General features: G+C 29.0%; 1 protein-coding gene across 2 annotated transcripts; it reads right to left on the minus strand.

Moving 5' to 3' along the window:
* Positions 1-3,717: 3,717 nt before the first annotated feature.
* LOC115877631 lies at positions 3,718-14,792 on the minus strand. Of its 2 annotated transcripts, none has more exons than XR_004049371.1 (2): positions 14,696-14,792; positions 3,718-4,014 (listed from the first exon to the last, which is right to left on the minus strand). XR_004049371.1 is itself a non-coding variant. In XM_030893879.1 (2 exons), the coding sequence occupies exons 1-2, from the start codon at positions 14,579-14,581 to the stop codon at positions 3,745-3,747; spliced, it is 918 nt and encodes a 305-aa protein (XP_030749739.1). In that variant the 5' UTR covers positions 14,582-14,673; the 3' UTR covers positions 3,718-3,744. The 2 variants fall into 2 exon arrangements, 1 of the variants encoding a protein (XP_030749739.1); XM_030893879.1 differs by lacking the exon at positions 14,696-14,792 and adding an exon at positions 13,934-14,673.
* Between the last annotated feature and the right edge of the window lie 6,353 nt (positions 14,793-21,145).

The following is a 21,145-nucleotide window of genomic DNA, read 5'->3' on the forward strand; positions in this document are numbered from 1 at the left end:
CAAAAGCGTCTCTGAGTGTCTCGTGTTAGTTAAAAATCAATTTTTATTATTGTCAGATTTTGACATTTGCATTGTTGATTGACAGTTTTAATATTTTGCGCCTCTGCATCTTGGAGGAAAACTATTTTTAATGAACTGTCATTTCCATTTAAGTTTCCCAGCAATGTTAGGTTATTAGGTGGTTGTGATAAATAAAAACATTCAAATTATTTAAATGCGTTAAAAAAAGTCATATATGCAAATTGTAATAATCAGAATTATACCTTTATTAAATTTTTGTTGATAACTGATGTATAACAATCTGTAACGTCCAAGCTGTTTCCTGAAATATAAGTTTTAATCTATTTATTATTATATACATATTACAAACCTGAAAATTACTTGTGCGAGGAAACTTCTTCTCAAAATAATTATAGACCTTTTTACAAACATAAGGGCTGATTTATTACCATGAATTTGTGGATGAGTCAATGTTAACTAAACATTTTTAAACGTTTTACATATTTTGAATATCTTCCAGGCTATTCCACAGTTCTTGACCGATGAATAATGACCATATTTATACCGGGTGCGTCTCCAAACTGGCTCACCCCTAACTTTTGTATCTTATTAGATATAAAAAACGAGATTTGGTATGTTAGTATATGACATAAATTAGGATTGATTGGTATACTCAATTCTTTTCGACCACTTCTTGTTTCACCGGAAATTACTACAATTTTTGAGTTTTAAATGGCACCCTCGGTATTTTTTTACCTTATTCGATAGAAAATGACATTCTGAATAGAATGACATATCATATGTGAACTTCTGATATTTTTGCTTAAAACAAAATTGAATTTTAAATTTCAACCTAGAGTGACAGCTGTGGAGCCTTGGAAAAATAGATTTAATCGTCTATTGTTTTTCGTCTCTTGTCCTGGTCGGTTAAAAGATATCCAAATCGTATTTTTAATCATATCTCAATTTTGTCAAATGGAACAAGGGTGACTCATTACTCATTAGCATATTTCGAAAAAGCATTTTTTACGAATAATTTGATACCACACACTTGGTATTTCGAGTCAAATTGTTGTTATGAATCGGATGTTGCAATTTCAAATAAATCATATTCGAAAATGTCAAAAGTTGACACATGGTATGCCATTCTATTCAGAGTATCATTTTCTATCGAATAAAGCAACAAAACACCGAGAGACAAAACACCATTTAGATATCAAAAATTTCCGGTGAAACAGAAAGTGAGAGAAAACAATTGAATACGTCAATCAATCCTAATTTATGTCATATATAATAATATACCAAATCTCGATTTTTTATCTAAAAAAATAAAAAAGTTATAGGGGTGAGCCGCTTTTGAGACGCGCCCGGAATATTATCAAAATAACGCCGCTAAAGATAAGCGGAATGCTTCATTTAAATTAAAACTTTACTTCGAACAAAAATATACAAACAAATAAATAAAAAAACAAATAAAACAATACATACAAAAAAAAACTACTTTATGTACACCTGATCCATTCTTTATCACAACACTCACTGCTTCTAAATATTTTAACGTACTCGTTATATTTATGTACGAAAAATATAAAAACACATAAAACACAAGTACAAAATCAAAAATGAAATATAATACTAGTGTTGCAGGTTAATTTAAAGATCAAAATCAAATAAAAACTGTGTACAGAAACTCGAAAACAATCAAAATATTTAGAAAAGTCAATCAATGTCAGCGGCAAGTGTCAGAGTTCAACTAGATTTACCACAGATTATCAATTTGAACGATTTGAACTACAGCCGATTAGAGTCTATTTTCGTTTTTTAATAATATTAGTAATATAAGTAATATTGGGAAGTTTTCAATGATATGAAGTATATAAATGCTTTTAATTTAGTTATTTCTTTAAATGTGATTCTGTATTTAAACTAAAAGAATTTCGGACTTTCGTTGTCTTTATTGATTTTTGACTTACACAATATTTCGGTTAATTGTATCACCAAAGCAACCCGGGAAAAAAGTTTGTGCAGTCTAGCGTGGGCAGCTGTGCATTGAGAATGCACTGGTGCTTTTATGAGTAGTGACCATATCGTCGCCGTATCTGGCTTCTTAAAAATGATATTGTTGTTTAATATAAAAAACCCTTCTTTAAATTTACATTTTTACAGTGAAATTCCTTGTTGTAAGGTGCTTGGCTACACATAGTCTGCAATACCGGACTTCAATGTTTCAGATCTTTATAATATATATGTTTTGGTGTTTGTACTATAAATATACGTGGATGAATGCCTTTTTCTACTATATATATATATATATATATATCTAGCTCAGCACTTTTAGGATTTAGATTAGACTTGATAACGCAGTGTGTGTTAAAAAATATATAAAAAATATAGAAGTCCGAAATTCTTTTAATTTCAATAACTTTGATATGTATAATAAACTATTTCAATAAAATTTTCCTTACTGATTCTATATTTCCTTTTAACATTTGTTTATATTGAATTATTTTATATTAATTTACAAACATATTTATTTAAATAATATTGAACTTAAAGCTGCTAAAGTATCTTCTAAAATGCTAATGCCTGTTTAAAATACAGTTCAAATGGGTGTTTCAAACTAGAATATTGTATACATCTATTTAATCGATTAGCAAATTAGGTCAGGCTTAAAAAATACAATAACATTCACTTCATTTGCTAAGTGGATGTTATGTGTAACTACTAAATACCAAAACGAATTACTGAAATATTAAAAATAGACTAATTTAAACAGTTTTAAGTTTTAATTAAAAACTTAAAAAAATTCCGAAAGTTTTTTCAAAAAAATCCAAATTTTATTTTTTTTGCGAAAAAACCTCATAGTTGTGTTTTTGGGGTCGAAATATATTACTCCTAAAAATATTTGCACTTATTTAAGACTAACCCTGTATAAACCAACCCAACCCGACCTAACCAAACGATTTATTGAAATATTAAAAAATAGGCTTATTTAAACAGCCAATATAAAAAATAATGGGATTTTTGTAGATTTGTTTGAATTCTTTCAAATTGTCCAGAAAATACATTTAAGTAATTAAGACTATGAACACTTTTTGTAATACAGGGTGAGTCTTAAATAAGTTCAAATATTTTCAGGGCAGACACATATTTTTACTTTATCCTTTTTCAACTAAGTCCAAAATAACCGAGTTATTTTAATTTGATTTTGGATAAAATTTGCGATACAACTGGATCTTCTCTGGGTTTTCTTTTAATCTACTGGCAACATAGATAGTTGCCATTTTATCAAGAAATTATATTTTTTTACTAATAACTTAAAAAATTCCAAACGTTTTTTCATAATATTACAAAATTTGTTTCAAAAAATTCAAATTTTTTTTTTTCGCGAAAAAAAACCTCATAGATGTGTTTCTGGTGTCTAAATCCACCCCTAAAAATATTTGCACTTATTTAAGGCTAACCCTGTAGAACAAATAATATTTAGGACGCTAAATTTTTATATAGGAAAGTACCAAAAGATATCACATATACTTTATGCCCTTTAATACTGAAGCTAATCTTTCTAATGTTTGAAGAACGTTCCCTAAACACTAGGATCACTCTCATCTTTCTCCTTCAATTAAAACAATGTGTATTTTGTGTTTATTTCCCATATTAGAAAATAAACTAATCAAAATATGTTCAAATTTTATTGAAGCATTTCTTGTAGTGTACAATTAGAGGCATTTCAAAGTCAAAAAATTATTTGGTTGTCCAGAATTGTTCTAATAAAATAAAATATGTGGCAACATTTCCTAAAATAGAAAACATTACATGTCGGTGTATCGTGAAAAATCCAGCTGCAGTAAACTCAAATTTAGTCGACGATACTTTCTTCATAAAAGCTTGAAGTTCTGTATATGGTTTTGAATAAATGGATAAACAGTCTTCAATATAGTAAGCGGTTGTCATTAGTTTTTTTGCTTCGGTTCTTATTTTGTCACACATTACCAATATTACTAACGTTGAACCCTAAAAATACATTATATTACTTTTATATATTAATTTTTGTTAATCTATTTTAATGAAATATATAATCAATATTATCTTTCATCATTTTTGGCAATGTTGCGCTGTTTTCAGAATAAGCGTTTTACAGTGTTCTGCTCGAAAAAGTTAGAGAAAAGCAAGAATAGAAACAAAAAAGAACAGTTTTAATAAGGCACACAATAAAGGAATTTGAAGAATTTTTTATCAAGTTAACAATAGGTTGAAGGACTGCGAAGCTAGTGTAGTATCGAAGATGAAAATACGTTGAAGATTTTACAACTTTGAGAAACACCTCACTGTAGTATTGAGTAATAAAAAGGATTGGAAGAAAGAAACGCTTACTCAGCATATAAAAGACCATACGATAACGTGGTATACTGATGCTTCCAAAACCAAAGCAGGGACAGGGATAGGGGCATTTGGGCCGAAAACTAAATACTCCGAACCAATGGGCACCTACCCCAGTATCCTTCAATTTTTCTTAGATAGGAACTATCGAAAACACGAAATTGCCATCCTATCCGATAGTCAAGCAGCACTAAACGCAATTAACTGAGTAACCATCAATTCGAAGTTGGTCAAAGAATGCCTAGAGAAGCTCAACAAATTTGGCAAAGAAAATAAAGTCCTCCTACTCTGGGTGCCTGCTCACCAAGGGATAAAAGGCAATGAAATAGCAAATGATCTAGCTAGGAAAGGAGCGAACACCCCACTAACTGGACCAGAACCGTTCTGTTTTCCAAACGGGAACCAACTGAAAGCGGAACTGAAGAATCTGGAAGACTCCATCCGTAACTTGGAATGGGTATCCTCCAACGGTCTAATACACTCGAAAAAGTTCCTAGGAACTTACGACCGAGAAAAATCAAAGGTTTTCCTTGATTTAAGTAAAAACGATCTTCGGATTGTCACGGGGTTTCTAACAGGACACTGTCTCCTCAACGAACACCTCACTAGGCTGAAGCTGAGAAACAACGGCGAATGCAGATTCTGTGGGGAAGATGGGGACACACCAGAACACCTTATTACTGAGTGCGCCGAGGCGACGACCATTCGTGCCATGAACTTTGGTACGTCTAATGTCGAGGATGGAGAGCTGGCCTCTGTGGAGCCGTCTCACATACTGGCTTTTGTTAAAGCCTTGAGACTGTATGATGAGTTATAACTCAAGAAAGGGGAACACACAATAGATCTGTAAGGTGGCGGTGATTAACTCCCCTCCTAAACATTCTACATTCTACATCTCGAATTTTGACGAAATTTAGATAGATCCGCCAACGCACATAATGTTCTTCACGTTGTGACGTTAATGCGTATCTTAAAGAAAAAAATTAAGACTTAAAGACGTTTCTCTAGATACGCCTTACATACAAATGTTCAAATATTTCAGAGGCGAATCTCGGAGTTATATAGTTCGAGTTTATAGTTCGATTTGTTAGACAAATACCCAAAAAATCACGTACTACTACCATGGCAGAATACAGAAAGCAGAAAATAAAAATTTTTATTTTCCCTTGGGGGTTAGGCTTGGTTTGGTTTATGGTGAAAGTACGTCAGAAACAATTTTTAAACATGTTGGGCATAACCGAAAAAGTAATGCGTACAGCGATCGAAAAACTTCAAAATACTGGTGTTGTAGCAACAGATCGCCGAGGTGGACGTTGTACTGCAGCTGCTAAAATCGATGAAGCTAACAGAAAACTTATTAACAACCATATTAATCGTTTCCAAAAAGTTGAATCTCATTACTGTAGGAGTGACACTTCGCGAGAATACCTGCATAGTGATTTAACAGTAAAAAAAATGTATGCGATGTTTAAAGACGAACTGGGACCAAAAAATGCTAACACACCTTGTCTTACAACATATCGATCCGTGTTTAACTCAATGAATCTATCATTTTTGAGACCTAAAAAAGATATGTGCGGTTCATGCAAAACTTATTATTATATTGTCCGATATATTTAGAAAAATATAAGAATTTAATGGCGCTATGTGCTGGAAATACCCCAGTCATAAGTCTACCAGAGCACGTTCAGTTTTATAAAAATTTACCTCATACAACTGAATAATGTTTGTTTTAGTCTTTTGCGCCAAATATTTTGGTTTAGTTTAAGAACTTCATTATTTTTATGTTCTTTTGAAAGTGTTGTTGAAAATGCTGTTGTTGTGAAAGTGTGTTGTGGTGAAAATGCACTAAAAGGTATTAGTAACTATTAGTTTCTGTTTCTGCAGTTTTTGTATTATTGGTTCTTGTTTTGTAACCTAGTTAGAGATGATTTTTAAGGCTGTCAAAAGTTTTTTTGACAATTCTTTTGATGTTCACGAGCTGTATTTGTTAAAATAAATTAGCATTATGTCTTTAAGATACATATTATTTTGTCCAAACTCCACGACTTTTAACAAATTTTCTATACAATCAATGAGTAAGATGCGTATCTGGTAAATGATAGCAAAAGCAATTGTTAATCGCACAACGTAAAGGCGTATCTGAAATAATGTGTTAAAAAAAACCCTTTATAGTACATTTATCAATAATTTTTATCGTTTATCTTATTAATCTTGCTTTGAGTTAAATAACCTCCAAAAATGTGAATCTCCCAATTTCAGTCATTTATCTTAAAATAGCTTTCCTGAAAAATCGTTAAAAATGAGTTACGCCTTTTTTTACGTATTTTCAACGGCGCGTATGTTTTAATATTCTAAGACTAAAATATGAGAGATAAACTAAATAAGAGGATTTATACCATTTAATTGCTAATAATGGTAACATTTCAACGAAGATAGACAATATCAAATCTGATTTGGATGCATTTGCTAAGAAAGTAGATTATTATCTCTCAGAAGTAGATAAAAGAATTCAACAATTGAAAGCTGAAAATATCAATCTTACTAGGCCCCTACACTGTTGAAAAACATAAAGAAAAATACCTTTTAAATATTTTATTTATTAAAGAAATAACGGAAAAAGGCAATCAATAACTACAAACTATAATCATAACTATAGCTAATAAAAAGTTTAATGTCGATATAAAGGTCGTATCAAACTGCTATTGACTCGAAAATGCTAGCAATAAAAATAGTGCAATACAAGCAATTTTTATATTCTGTAAAAGAAGGAGTGGATTACATATATGGATTGTATAACAAGAAAAAACTCAGAGCTACTGGTATATTAATCACCGAAGATTTAGCATTAGAAGATCAGCAAAACAGAAAAACATTTGTAGAAATTAAAAAAAAAGGACAAAACAAAGAAGCATTCATTAAGGACAATACTCTTATAGCGGACGAAATTAGCTATACTTCAAAAGATTTTGAATTGGAAAAAATACAAACAAGAAATAGACATGTTTTAAAAGATTATTAGGAGGAAGAACAGATCTCGGATTGTAATCAAATTTGTAACATAGTAAAGAATTAGGTATCAAAAAGGCCGTAACACAATTATAACGAAAAACACACCAAAGCTTATTCGAAAATACTTATATCAAGATAGTAAAATAGAAAGTATAAGAAACTAATATTTCGGACAAAATTTGTCCAAATATACAGGGTGCTACAAATTCGAGGTACGAGCATTGGTATCTCGGAAACCGTAATAGATACGAAGATGGTTAAATTGGGGCAAAGTTGCTCCTTGGCATGTTCACCAAGATGCCATCAAAAAAATTTTAAAAATTTCAAGGATTCCGGAGTTTTTGGAAAAAACTGATTTTTTTGAGAATTAATTTCAAAAAACTAATTGCACATTCTCATAACTACTTTATTAGGGCTATCTGATGGTATTTTTAGATTTTCAAATTAGCTGATAATTTGTGAGATACAGAGGCCAACTTAATTTTTTTAAATACGGACCTGCATTTTTTATTTCAAGTTTTGAAATATTTCGGTCTCCTGAGTACAGTGATATGCCACACTTGATACTTTTTTTTTGTTTTGGATACCTTAACAATAAAAATATCTATTTAATTGTTATTTAAAATTATTTCAAGTCCGACTCTGGTTTTTTAATTTATTTAATCTGATTAAATTCAGCACAACAATATTGATCAGCGCTAATTAACATTGAATAAGGAAAATCACGTCAATTGAAAGATTCAAATAATTAATATCCAGGTCAACAATTTAAAGATATCTATCATTATTAACTTTTTTTATTGTGAATTTGAAATCCCAGTGTACGATCTAATAATACGCATAATATTAATCGTCGTTATTATAAATAAATCAACTTCTACAAACTAGTTTCTCATGCTCTGCATGTTCGGAAAAGGGTTACCGCACCCTCCATAATGCACAAATTTATTTTTCGTTCAATCTTATTTATAGCTCTTTGAACAGATCTTCTTATACTACCGAATGCATTTTGTACCCTTTAATTGTTTTTTATTACTCGTTAATTGTTTTTGTACTCTTAATGTTGAAATGTATTGATTTCAAATGTCCAAAACAATTTTTATTGATTTTCTTTATTCACTGTTAATTAGCGCTTCAATGTTAAATAAATTAAAAAAACCGAGTCGGATTTGAAATTATTTTAAATAACAATTAAATAATTTTTTTTATTGTTTTACCCAAAACAAAAAAAAAAGTATCAAGTGTAGCATATCATTGTTCTCAGGAAACCGAGGTCTTTCAAAACCTGAAATAAAAAATGCAGGTCCGTATTTAAAAAAATTAAGTTGGCTCCTGTATCTCACAAATTATAAGGTAATTTGAAAATCTAAAAATGCCATCAGATAGCCCTAATAAAGTGGATATGAGAATGAGCAATTAGTTTTTTGATTTTCTAAAAAATAACGACAGGAAAAAATAAAATTTATTTTCAAAAAAATCCGTTTTTTCCAAAAAACTCAGCAATCCTTGAAATTTCCAAAACTTTTTTGATGGCATCTTGGTGAACATCCTAAAGCGCAACTTTGCCCAATTTAACAATGTTCGTAGCTATTACAGTTACCGAGATACCAATACTCGTACCTCGAATTTGTAGCACCCTGTATACATATACATATATTTAATATACATAATATTAATTTACGAAGATAAGGCCGTTTAACAATATCCAAACATAGAAAAGATATATTTAGAATACCACTTTTTTATAACATAACATATTTATTGAGCACATTTTGCTTACTGGATCACCAAAAAAAGTGGCTAAACATTAAAGACCACGTTAAAGGGGCATTAGCTAAATACTCAGTAACAAGTTAAATATGTAATAGTAGAATGTAGAATGTTTAGGAGTGTTCTCCTTTCTTGAGTTGCAACGGGTTATAATTCATCACACAGTTTCAAAGCTTTGAGAAAACCAGTATCTGAGACGACTCCACAGAGGCCACCTCTCCATCTTCGACATCAGCCGTACCAAAATTTATGGCACGAATGGTTCTCGCCTCGGCGCACTCAGTGATAAGGTGTTCTGGTGTTTTCCGATTTTTCCCACAGAATCTGTATTCGCCGTTCTTTCTCAGCTTAAATCTACTGAGGTGTTCGTTAAGGAGACAATGTCCTGTTAGAAACCCCGTGACAATCCGAAGATTGTTCTTACTTAAATCAAGAAAAATCTTTAATTTTTCCCGGTCGTAAGTTCTGTAGTAGTAAGTAATAATAAGTATAGTAATTGATAATAATAGTAAAAATATTTTATAATGATTCGGTTTAATTATTATAACTACAGTAATTTAATGCGCCTAAGTATAATGATTTAATAGCAGCGATGTATTGATAGTCGGGCAGCGTATTTACTAATCCCAACCTTATTCGGTTCGCCGAATACTAAGTAATGCCTAGCTATTGCCTAGTTGCAAAAGCACGTGTGGCTCGCTTGGTAAAGCGGTCGCTTGCGGAGCAAGAGGTTCAAGGATTGATTCCGACAAATATAAACTATTTTTTAATTTTTTTTTCACAAATGTTGACGTGTAGTGAACGGATGGTCTAGGTAATAGCAATAAAAACGCTAAGGCAATCAAAAGTTTTGATTGCCTCAGTTAATATCTGGGGTAAGTTTTTGATTGCCCGCGAAATACGGCGCGGCGCACAGTGCTTCGAACATATGGCTCTAGAGGACAAAAATCCAAAACTTCTCTTTCATTGTAGGCAATTTATTCAAACTAGGTTTATTTGACACAAATGATGAGTACGCTCATTGTACTAAATGATGATGTTCTTAGGCCCACGTTTATGAAAAAAAAATCTTATAAATAATAAAAATGTTGGAGCTGTGTTCCATCTAAGCAAATAATAATTTATAGTATGAAAACGGTGTAAGTATTAAATAAATCCTTGTGATAAAAAAGAATTGAAATAACATTAGAACATGATTCCTACAATATAAGCCTAATATAAGATAAAAATATTTTTCTTTAATGAAAAAGAAACATTAATGTTATATTTAATTAAAAAAAACTTAAGATACTATAAATTTACTTTAGGACAACAAAATGCATAGATCGTAACTACTCTGATTCAGAAGAATCACTGCTGACAGAATCTTCCAAATTTATAGTATCCAAATCACAGGTAGATGAAGTATCCTCACATATAAGATATTTCTGTACATCATCTTCTAATATGTTACTTCTTCGCGTTGTTACTGTTCTTTTTGTTGGTATGAGGGGTTCGAATGTTAATAGTTACCCCTTTAATAGACCATATCCATATATTATTTTTTCCTTTTCTTGGGTATGAGGTTTTATAATAAATTGAAAGATGGAAACTTTTTTTATGCAACGTTTCGCTCCAACATAGTGGACTTTTTCAGGCACAAGTGGTGTCTCATTTGATTGGAAGGTTCATCAATATCTAATAAAGGACACATTTTTTGAAATACAAATAATTTTGAGTTCTTGTCCTTATGATCAAGCCAAGTATTAACCAGATCGGCATTGCTTATCAATTTTACTCCATCTGAAAAGTATTATAAAATAAAGTTCGTCGCAAGCAGACGCAGGTAAACTATACAAAAATTAAAAGTGTATGAATATGACAACAAAAATATTCAATAAATACGATATGTTTTGATATGTTTTTTTATATGCCTTTTTGAAGTTTGAAAACGTAAAATTTTTATACCCATTTAAGAATCATCTTAAAAAATAAATAAAAACTAAACAATCACGAACTTGTTTAGAAATAAATTTAAAGTACATACCTTGTTTAACAATATCCATAGTGGCTTTCAATTAAGTACGTACCGTTTAACTCCATAATAATACAGAACTACTATGAATGTTATTATTTTCACTGATAAGATAATGGTCGCAAAATTTATTTTTAGTGAAAATATTTGCTAACAAAAAACGCTGTTTATGAAAAATAATATACAGGATGGTTGAACATTGCTATAAGTATAAAATTACATATCCAGATATTAGTAAATTTTAACTTATTTTTCGATTTTTGTCCATGGGACGAAGCACTGTGCGGCGTGTCGAATAAGGTTTGGATTCGTAAGTACGCAGTCGTTTATACGCAACAAAGTTATTACAATATTGCATAGAGCAGCAATGATATCACACAATTTTCTTCTGTTACCTATTTTGCTACCTTGCGTTTTATTTTTGTTTAAGTTATAAAGTGTAAAAAGTAAAGTATTTTTTCTGATTGAATAGTCGGTTAACCGATAATCAATAGCATTTTTATACAGGGCTGTACACCACATACGACACGGAGTATTGTAGCTAAACGATTAGATTTTTACAAATTGTAATTTTTGGGTTCGTTGAAGGTTTATTAGAGTTACAATTTAAAAATAATTTTACAATATACAGAGTGTCCCAAATGAGTAAAAAATATTATAGTTGTATTTTTTAAATGGAACACCCTGTATATTATTACATTTTTAGATTCTACGAGTGAAATAAGGGTAAATTTGATTAAGGTTTACCACACTTAAATCTTACCGTATTTGAAATATTTTCAATTTTGTGAAATTGCAGTAAAAAAATTAAGGCTTCATTTCTCCAAGCGTATCAAAGTTTTTAATACTACATATTTACTGAAGATTGTTTATTGATCAGATATTGTGTTGCAGTAATAAAAATTATACTTCCGTATACAGAGTGTCCAAAAATGTATATTAAATAATTACTAGCTTTAAACGGCAATACCTTGTTTAATTTAAATAGAACACCCTGTATATCTTACGTGATTCACATGCACAATTTAATTGTCTATCAAATTGTATTATACCATTTTTTACCTATCTCTTCTAGTTTTCGTAGAAAATGCATTTTCTTATAATTTAGATCTCATTTATCACTATAGCCATGGAATATTGACATTTTAGAATTTTTTAAAGCAACATATGCACAAAATGTACAGGTGGTAAAACTAGTAGCATTGCAAGCCCATTTATTTACAAAAAGAAAACTATTTAAATCTTTGTATAAAAGTATAATGAATTAACTTGGAGAAATGTATACCATCATTATTTCCAACCAAAAATTAGTTAATTACATACTGTTTAATCAATAAATTATTCTAAATAAATGTGGATTTGACTCAGAAATCAATATAATAATATGTTATAAAAATGAACGTCTCTGTTGTTATAAATAAGCATTTGTCAGAAAATTAAATAAAATTTATAAGGAGTTAAGAAATGGTTGATTCGCCGGATACATAACTAAGATGTTACTTTTTACCACACTGTCTAATACACATACAAAATTCAGTTTTTTAGTACTTGGAGCAATTATTATTAATCAACGTAAACAATCTACACAATCAAGCAGTCAATTAATGTAGTTTGAATACTAGGATCATATTAATTGGTCCTCTTTAACAAATTATATTTAAACAGTTTTTTTTTTATTTTTTTGTTTAATGAAATAAGCAAACTATATCGATATTATTAGTATCTGTACTCTTTGAAAATTTGTTACATCTTTAAAAATAATCTAAAATGTTAATATTCCATGGCTATAGTGATAAATGAGGTCTAAATTATAAGAAAATGTATTTTCTACAAAAACTTGAAGATGTAGGTAAAAAATAGTATAATACAATTTGATAGACAATTAAATTCTGCATCTGAATCACGTAATATATACAGGGTATTCTATTTAAATTAAACAAGTTATTGCCGTTTAAACCCAGTAATTATTTAATATAAATTTTTGGACACTCTGTATAAGGAAGTATAATTTTTATTATTGGAACACAATATCTGATCAATAAATAATCTTCAGAACATAATGTAGTATTAAAAACATTGATACCCTTGGAGAAATGAAGCCTTAAATATTTTACTGCAATTTCACAAAATTGAAAATATTTCAAAAATGGTAAGGTGTAAGTGTGATAAACCTTAATCAAATTTACCTTTATTTCAATCGTAGAATCTAAAAATAGAATAATACACAAGGTGTTCCATTTAAAAAAATACAACTATAATATTTTTTACATATTTGGGACACTCTGTATCTTGTAAAAATATTTTTAAACACACAACGAACCCAAAACTTACAATTTGTGAAAATCTAATCGTTCAGCATCGTATGTGGTGAACAACCCTGTATATCGTTATTTACCAAGAATATTTCTCTTATATTCCTAAGGATTTACAGTATCCCCTCATAGAATTAGATGTGTGTTATTGTTAATTAGATGACATAGTTTGATTAAACATTGTACTTATATTATTGTGGGTAAACAATAGACTTTTATTAATTATTTATTTTAAGAAACAAACAAGTTAGTTTAAGACAAATCAGATAAATAGATCTTAGTATTCTTATGATATTCGTATTTATTATTAATTTTACAACAAATTTTTAAACGGCAAATAAGGAAAGTCCATCACTGCTCATGAACTAAGGTGTCACACACATACATATTATAATTTTTCATTACAACTACTTTGTGTGTAGCTATTTAATCAAAATTTACTTACCATAATTATTGATATAAACATAACTGTTACATATGGATAGTCTACCGACTCTGAGTAATCTTTACTGGCGTGTTTAAGATACAAACAAATGTGTAAACACCAAGCAAACGATAATAGTGATTGTAGAAGAAACTGAGACCCAAAAAGATCATTTATTCCTTCAGTAACGTTTTTTAATTTCTTAAATATATTGTTTATCTCTTGTATGTTAATTGATAACTCGACATCTTCATACGTTTTACTGAACTTTATTTTCCACAACATGTAGTTTAAAACTTTAAATCTTTCGTGACAAATCACCAAGACTGTGACTGTGATAAAACAAAAACACACACTATAATAATAAAATAGTATTTCTTGAATGAAGTAGAGCCCAATTCCCCAGTAATATCTTGCAGATAATTTAAAATTTGGCGGTGCGTAATACCAAAGCCAAATCGCAACTAGAAATATGTTAAGGCATACAAAATATTTCAACATTTTCTTATATATTGCTTTTTCCATTTGAATATCGTTTTTGAGCTCCTGAAGTTTTTCAATATATGCTAATTCTTTGAGCAATTCTTCGTATGACTTTCTTCTGGTGTATGTGCACGTTATACGCATTACAGCATGTGACCACATCAAAGTATTGGGTAAAAAATCCATCACGTTATACACTAGGGACCGTTTGAAAACTACTAACCGACCAATTAAAGATAAACCATTTAATGTACTAAATATTATTGTTAAAACTATAATTTTAATCTTATACGAACGTACACATTTTAGTCTATTTCTTCTAAAATCGTATGGTGGAAAAATTCCCAAACACACAAAATATCTTGATAGTGGCTTCAGTAATAAAACATTTGTTCCGCTGTTGCTCGTATACATATACATTATTGAATGTTCACAATGTAACAATATATTGATCTGTTGTTATGTATTTCGATATGCGTGGCATTCATTTACATAATAAAGCTATTTAATAATACCGTAATAATATTTCATTAATTTGATTAAACGGTTTTTGTTATTATAATGTGAAAAGCAGAAAAACAGTGCAAAATAATATGTAATTAGTTTCTTTAAAATACCTAGGCATTTCGACACTGAAGCAAATACTACAAAGACGTGACAGCCGGCAAAAGATGAAACGTTTTTGACTTCGGCTCTCAGTGACCTCGTCCCTTTAAACCGCGACTTCTAGAAGACTTCCATTATTGCCATACTGATTTTAATTCCACAAAATTGTATGTATTGTATTTTAATTCCACAGAATATATGTATAATGAACATATATTCTTAATGAAATATGATGAATATTTTAAATCTTTAAAAATTATTTATATTCTTGAGAATATGTAATTGAATATTTCAAATACTTTTTGTGTATATTTTTGATGTAATGCCTGTATTTTAAGTTATTATGTAAAGTATGGCAACATAGAAAAAAATAGACAAGGTTGGACTAGGTCAGAAATTTTCTAACCTTATATTTTTGTTTACGCTTTTACAAGTTTGTAAATTTTAATATTTAGTTGAAATATTTAATATTGTAATTGTTACTTAAATAAGAACAAAAAGTTATTGTGTAATGTCATCGCGAACGTTTTAATAGTTAAATAGATACTTCCATAAAATATGAAAATGAAAACATCAGAAAATGTTACAGACATTGGCGAAGAGATATGAAGAGTTTTATTTATAAAGACTTTTCTCTAATATTGATTTCTATGAAAGGAACAATTGGTTAAAAGGCAACTGATAATTGAGATAAACATACAATCTAGAATATTTAAGAATAAATTTTACAGATATTAGGAAACTCTTATTGTGGTGAAATGGCAAGACAGTATTTTCCCAAGAATTATTGAAAAGCAAGATTATTTATTGTAAAAGGAATACATTTCAAAGTGACTGAATATTAAGCTAAGGAGATATATATTTAGGAATATTTACTACTAACAGTCAAGTGGAAAAACGAAACTGTTGTACGAATTGCTCATAAGTTGAAAATATTTGTCTAAAACAGGTAACTCAGTATAATATAGACCAAATATATATAAATATTTAAGCAAGTATTCTCTAGGCTTTTACGTATTTCACTCAACGTATAGATTTATATTTTATCGAAGGGTGGACTATGGATATTTTGTCGCTAAAGTGAACTATGGATCCTAATGGAAGAAGATAACCCAGTCATTCTGCATAACTTTATTGATATTTAACAAAAATTGTAAATTTTATAACAATACATAAATATTTAAGCATGTATTCTCTAGGCTTTTAAGTATTTCACTCAACGTATAGATTTATATTTTATCGAAGGGTGGGCTATGGATATTTTGTCGCTAAAGTGAACTATGGTTTCTAATGGAAGAAGATAACCCAGTCATTCTGCATAACTTTATTGATATTCAACATAAATTGTAAATTTTATAACATACATTTTTCACTTTATTAAACTGACTTTTATTTTGTCCTACATTTTGTACAATAAACTTGCCTTTACGTAAATTAGTTGTGCAAAAAGAGCTGTAATCTTGTCTATTCTCTTGAATTGTTATATTCCTTGTGAAAATAATGTCCACATGACATAGTTCATTCCACTTTTAAGACCTAAAAAATATAAACAACAAGTTATGGTTAGGTTAGCTTTTTATCTCTTGAGTTGTCCTCCCGGTTTCCTCTTACCGTCTACAAGCTCACCGCAAAGAAGAGATTTTGGTAGGCGTTTTTTTAGCATCCTGCATACGTGACCAGCCCATGTTAAGCGGGATATAGTAACCATGGTTTTAGCGCTCTTGCAGCTAGCTTTTTCAAGGACCGTTACGTTTGAGACATGGTGATACCCTTGTTTATATATTAATAGTTAGTCAATGTGCCTGAATAAGTCGATGCTGCCAACTGGTGGCAGAAATTAAAACGTAAAAAGGGGCGGAGACTATTGAATTTGGCAAAGAAGTAGGGACTAGGAATTCTTCGAATTTAATTCTCGGTAAAGAATAAAATATCTTATCTGATTCGAACCAAATTTATACCTCAAAGTGTTATTTACATTTTTTATTTTTGGACATGGATTTATATTTATTTTGATTTTCATGGCCACTTGTTGGATACTAAAGTATGATATTAGGTATATAAATATTTTATTTTTAGATGGATAATTAAAGAATATAATATGAAACTATACCTACCTACGTCTGTAACTTTGTAAAAAGTGTGGCGGATTTAACATAATGTTTTTTTTTAAATGTTACATCCTATTTTATTTTAGATTCTGCGTAAAATTCTATTACTTTTTTTACGTATATTTCTTGTATAATGGCGTAAACTAAAACTAGTTTTATAATATTTCAAATTTGTTGATGAAGAAAAAATATTAGATATTTATATGTAGATATTTGAGGTAGATGCTACAGGATGTTCAATATATATTTTTGAAACTCGACTACGTATTTAAAATAGAAAAATATCTGCAGATTCTTTCAATGACGCAGCCTATACTGAGTGTTTTTTCAAAAGCGGTTCACCTCTATAACTTTTTTCGGAGTTTACCAAATTCGGAATGTTAGTAGGTATATGACATAAATCGAGATTGATTCGTATTCCGTTAGTTTCGGTCACTTCCTGTTTCACCGGAAATGTATATGTACGAGTACAACATTTGATTTTTAAATGGTACCCTCGGTATTTTTTATACTTTATTTGATAGAAAATGACATTCTGAATAGAATGACATATATCATATGTCAACTTTTGACATTTTCAATTAAAAAAAATAGCATTTTAAAATTCAATCTAGTGTCATTGCTGTGTTAAAACCATTAATTTTTAATCAAGGAGCTTCGGAAAAATTGATTTGATCGTCTAATATTTTTTGTGCCTTTTCCTTTTTGGTACCTGGTAAATAGGTAATTTGGTACCACACACTTCGTATATCGAGTCAAACTGTCATTACCTTTACGACCGGTTACATGTTGTTTTTTATCATGGCACTCTAGATTGTAATTTAAAATACAATTTTTTAAGTAAATATGTCAAAAGTTGACAATAAATTATTCTATTCACAATGCCATATTCTGTCAAATAAAGTAAAAAAATACCGAGGGTACCATTTAAAAACCAAGTTGTAGTAATTTCCGGTGAAACAAGAAATAACCGAAACTAATTGAATACGTCAATCAAACCACTTTTGAAAAACACCCGGTATATTTTTTTCTGATAGATTTTACAAAATTCTTCAATTTCTATTAATAATGTCATATAACTATATAAATTACTTTAATGCTTAATAATAAATAATTTTTGTTTTGTCATGGCAAAACTTGTTATAGTGTAAATGAAGTAAAAGAAGGATAAAAATTGAAAAATTCAGAACAGATTGCAAGCTGTATAGAGTATAGATGTACTTAATATACTTTCTTAACAAATGTTGAAAGGTTTTGTGAAATCACTAGAAAAAATAATAATATATAGGATCAGCCAAAAAAAACTGTTTGAACACAGTGTAGCATCTAACTCCAAGTATTTTTACTTATATCTTTTTCTTCACCTCTGTAAAACACTCCTACCAAATTTGTGTAGCCCAACTTCGAAACAACTGACAATTATGTAACATAGGAATAATTTTTTTTGCAAATACTAACGTTATTTATAAAAAAAAGTTATAGAATTTTAGGCAGAATCGAAAATAAAATAAAAGTTATAAATAAGAGTTTTGCATTAAAAAAAACATGTTACATTATATCCGCCACATTTTTTGAAGCACCCATTATACTCAAAAATAATATTTGAACTGTGTCTCTTAAGATTCTCTATACCCTTTTTTTGAATTCCCAAAACAAACGAGATAATTAACTTTATTTATTTCCTGATATCTCATTTTATAATATTTCGGAAGAATCAATCAGGTATCTTATTTTTATAATTATTAGAAATAACTCGGATTTAAAGGATAAGGGATAAATGTAAGTGTATACCATACGATAAAAAAAACGGCGTCAGAGATGGCTTGGAAATGAATATCGATGTCATATATTTGTACGTAAACAAATAGACGCCGTTTTTTTCGCTCATACCGTATAAGAAAACAAATTTAATAAAACAAACGCATTTATTAATATATGTATATAGATTTACATGGTATGAAAAATTTGCATTATAATCTCTGAAGGTCCTACCATGGTCCCACCAATGGTTGGCTAATGTGGCGAGTACAACCACTTAGCAGTCACACCTATAATAATTTAATAAAATATGAATATAATAAACAAACTTATTTCTTTTAGATTTTTTAAAAGCGAGTTATATGTGTTAAGTGGTTTTTGATTATTTTAGACCAATTTTTTTAGACTTATGATTATTTTAGACCAAATTGTCTGCCCACTCAAACGTCTTTCAAAATTATAATGTAGGAAATTCTTAATATGTTTTAATTGGGAATACTTTTAGAAAGTTTCATTTTCACCAAACAAAACTACGTATGTATAATAAATTGCAGTATAATCAACTATAATGCATGATATATACTGGTGGCGTCAAAACTAGATGTTGGGTTTTTCTTGATCATTTCAAAGAGAACTCCACATTTTATGACATAAACGTAGTTTTTTTGCAACTTTGTTTTGAAAAATAATTTTTAAATCCAAATAATCCATATTTATACAGTAATGTCCTCTTTTGGAATACATAATTATTTTCAGCTGCAGCGATAAAATAAATAATATTTACTGATACGCCAAGTAAAAAAATAATTAGGAAATTATTTTAGACATCTAATTCTTAATTTTTGTCGCTGATAAATATGTAGATACATCACTTTTAACGACAAACCTACTAATAAAAATTGCGAAAAACAAATCATGTTTATTCTCAAAGAGACAATTATTGAGAACAATCCAATAACTATTAATCTGGGATATAGATCTTAACAAAACAAAAGTTGGATAAAAGATTTGTTGATTTATGATATAAAATACAGTGTTCCATTTGAAATAGCAAAGAAAAATATAATATATAGTTTTGACTCATCCTGTATATAATACAAAAAAAATAATATAAAGAAAATTTAATCATATAAATAATTTAGGAATTTAGCATATTTTTATATAATTATATGAAGAGAACATTACCTTAAATTAGTTCCAGTAAAAAACTTCCATATTACTTATTTTTAACTTAGAAAGGGCTTTAAATATATATTTTATTATATAAACAAAAAAATTTAATCCAAAAATGGTCAAAATGAACTCTATACGATTACGACATTATAGTATTTTCTGGAATGACAATTTTTTGACAAATTCACCAAGAAAAAATAAAAAATATAGCTTTTCTTTTGACAAACTATACAACTCTAAAGTAAATATGTATTTAAATCTACGAATCATCCTGTATATCTATAAAAATACCTCCCTGTCAAATTTACGCTACTTTTGCATGCAAGCATACCTATTTTACAAAAATATGATTTGAGTGAAAATATAAAATAGGAAATCTGATATGAAGCTTTATCTAAACACAGGGTTGACTGTAGATAAACAATATTTTACGTTATTAATTAAAAAAAATTATAAAATACACAATATATCTGACAGTTCCAAAAAAGCAAAGTAAGAAATGAAACATAATTTATAGCATAAAATCAGTATTTTTTAAATTTTTAGCTCAACTGGCCATTATCGTTTAATCTATCTATCAATCTATCAAATTTAATGTTTATTATTAAACTTATCTCAGACTCTCTATGAGGTAAAACTCTCTCTCTAAGATAAAAACTCTAAAAACCGAGAGTGATTTAAAACAAATTTATATGAATTTAGAAATAAATATGAACAGTATTTACTCACCTGTAATACAGATGCTTTTTGTTTAATTAAATATGTTTCAAAATATTATCCAGCAGGTACAAAATACACATTACACATCACGTAAACACAACACATAAAACTCATAAAATAATAGTTTGTAATCCAAATAAACAATACAAAATTTAATAATTTGGTTTGTAATCCAAATAAACAATACAAAAAAAAATACTGTTTCGTTTCTTCGTGAGGGACGAAAAAAATGATTTTTTTAATTATTTAGATATGCATTAAGGTATATTTCAACTCAAAAGCTTATAAATAATTATTTTTTAAGACATAACCTAAACGAAACGAAATCAGAAGTCGAGAAAGATAAACAAAACTGCCGAATTTAGAAACGAATATAACTTTTTTT

The sequence above is a fragment of the Sitophilus oryzae genome, unplaced genomic scaffold (assembly GCF_002938485.1).
Source record: "Sitophilus oryzae breed Bouriz unplaced genomic scaffold, Soryzae_2.0 scaffold_1494_pilon_pilon, whole genome shotgun sequence".
Classification (NCBI taxonomy): domain Eukaryota; kingdom Metazoa; phylum Arthropoda; class Insecta; order Coleoptera; family Curculionidae; genus Sitophilus; species Sitophilus oryzae.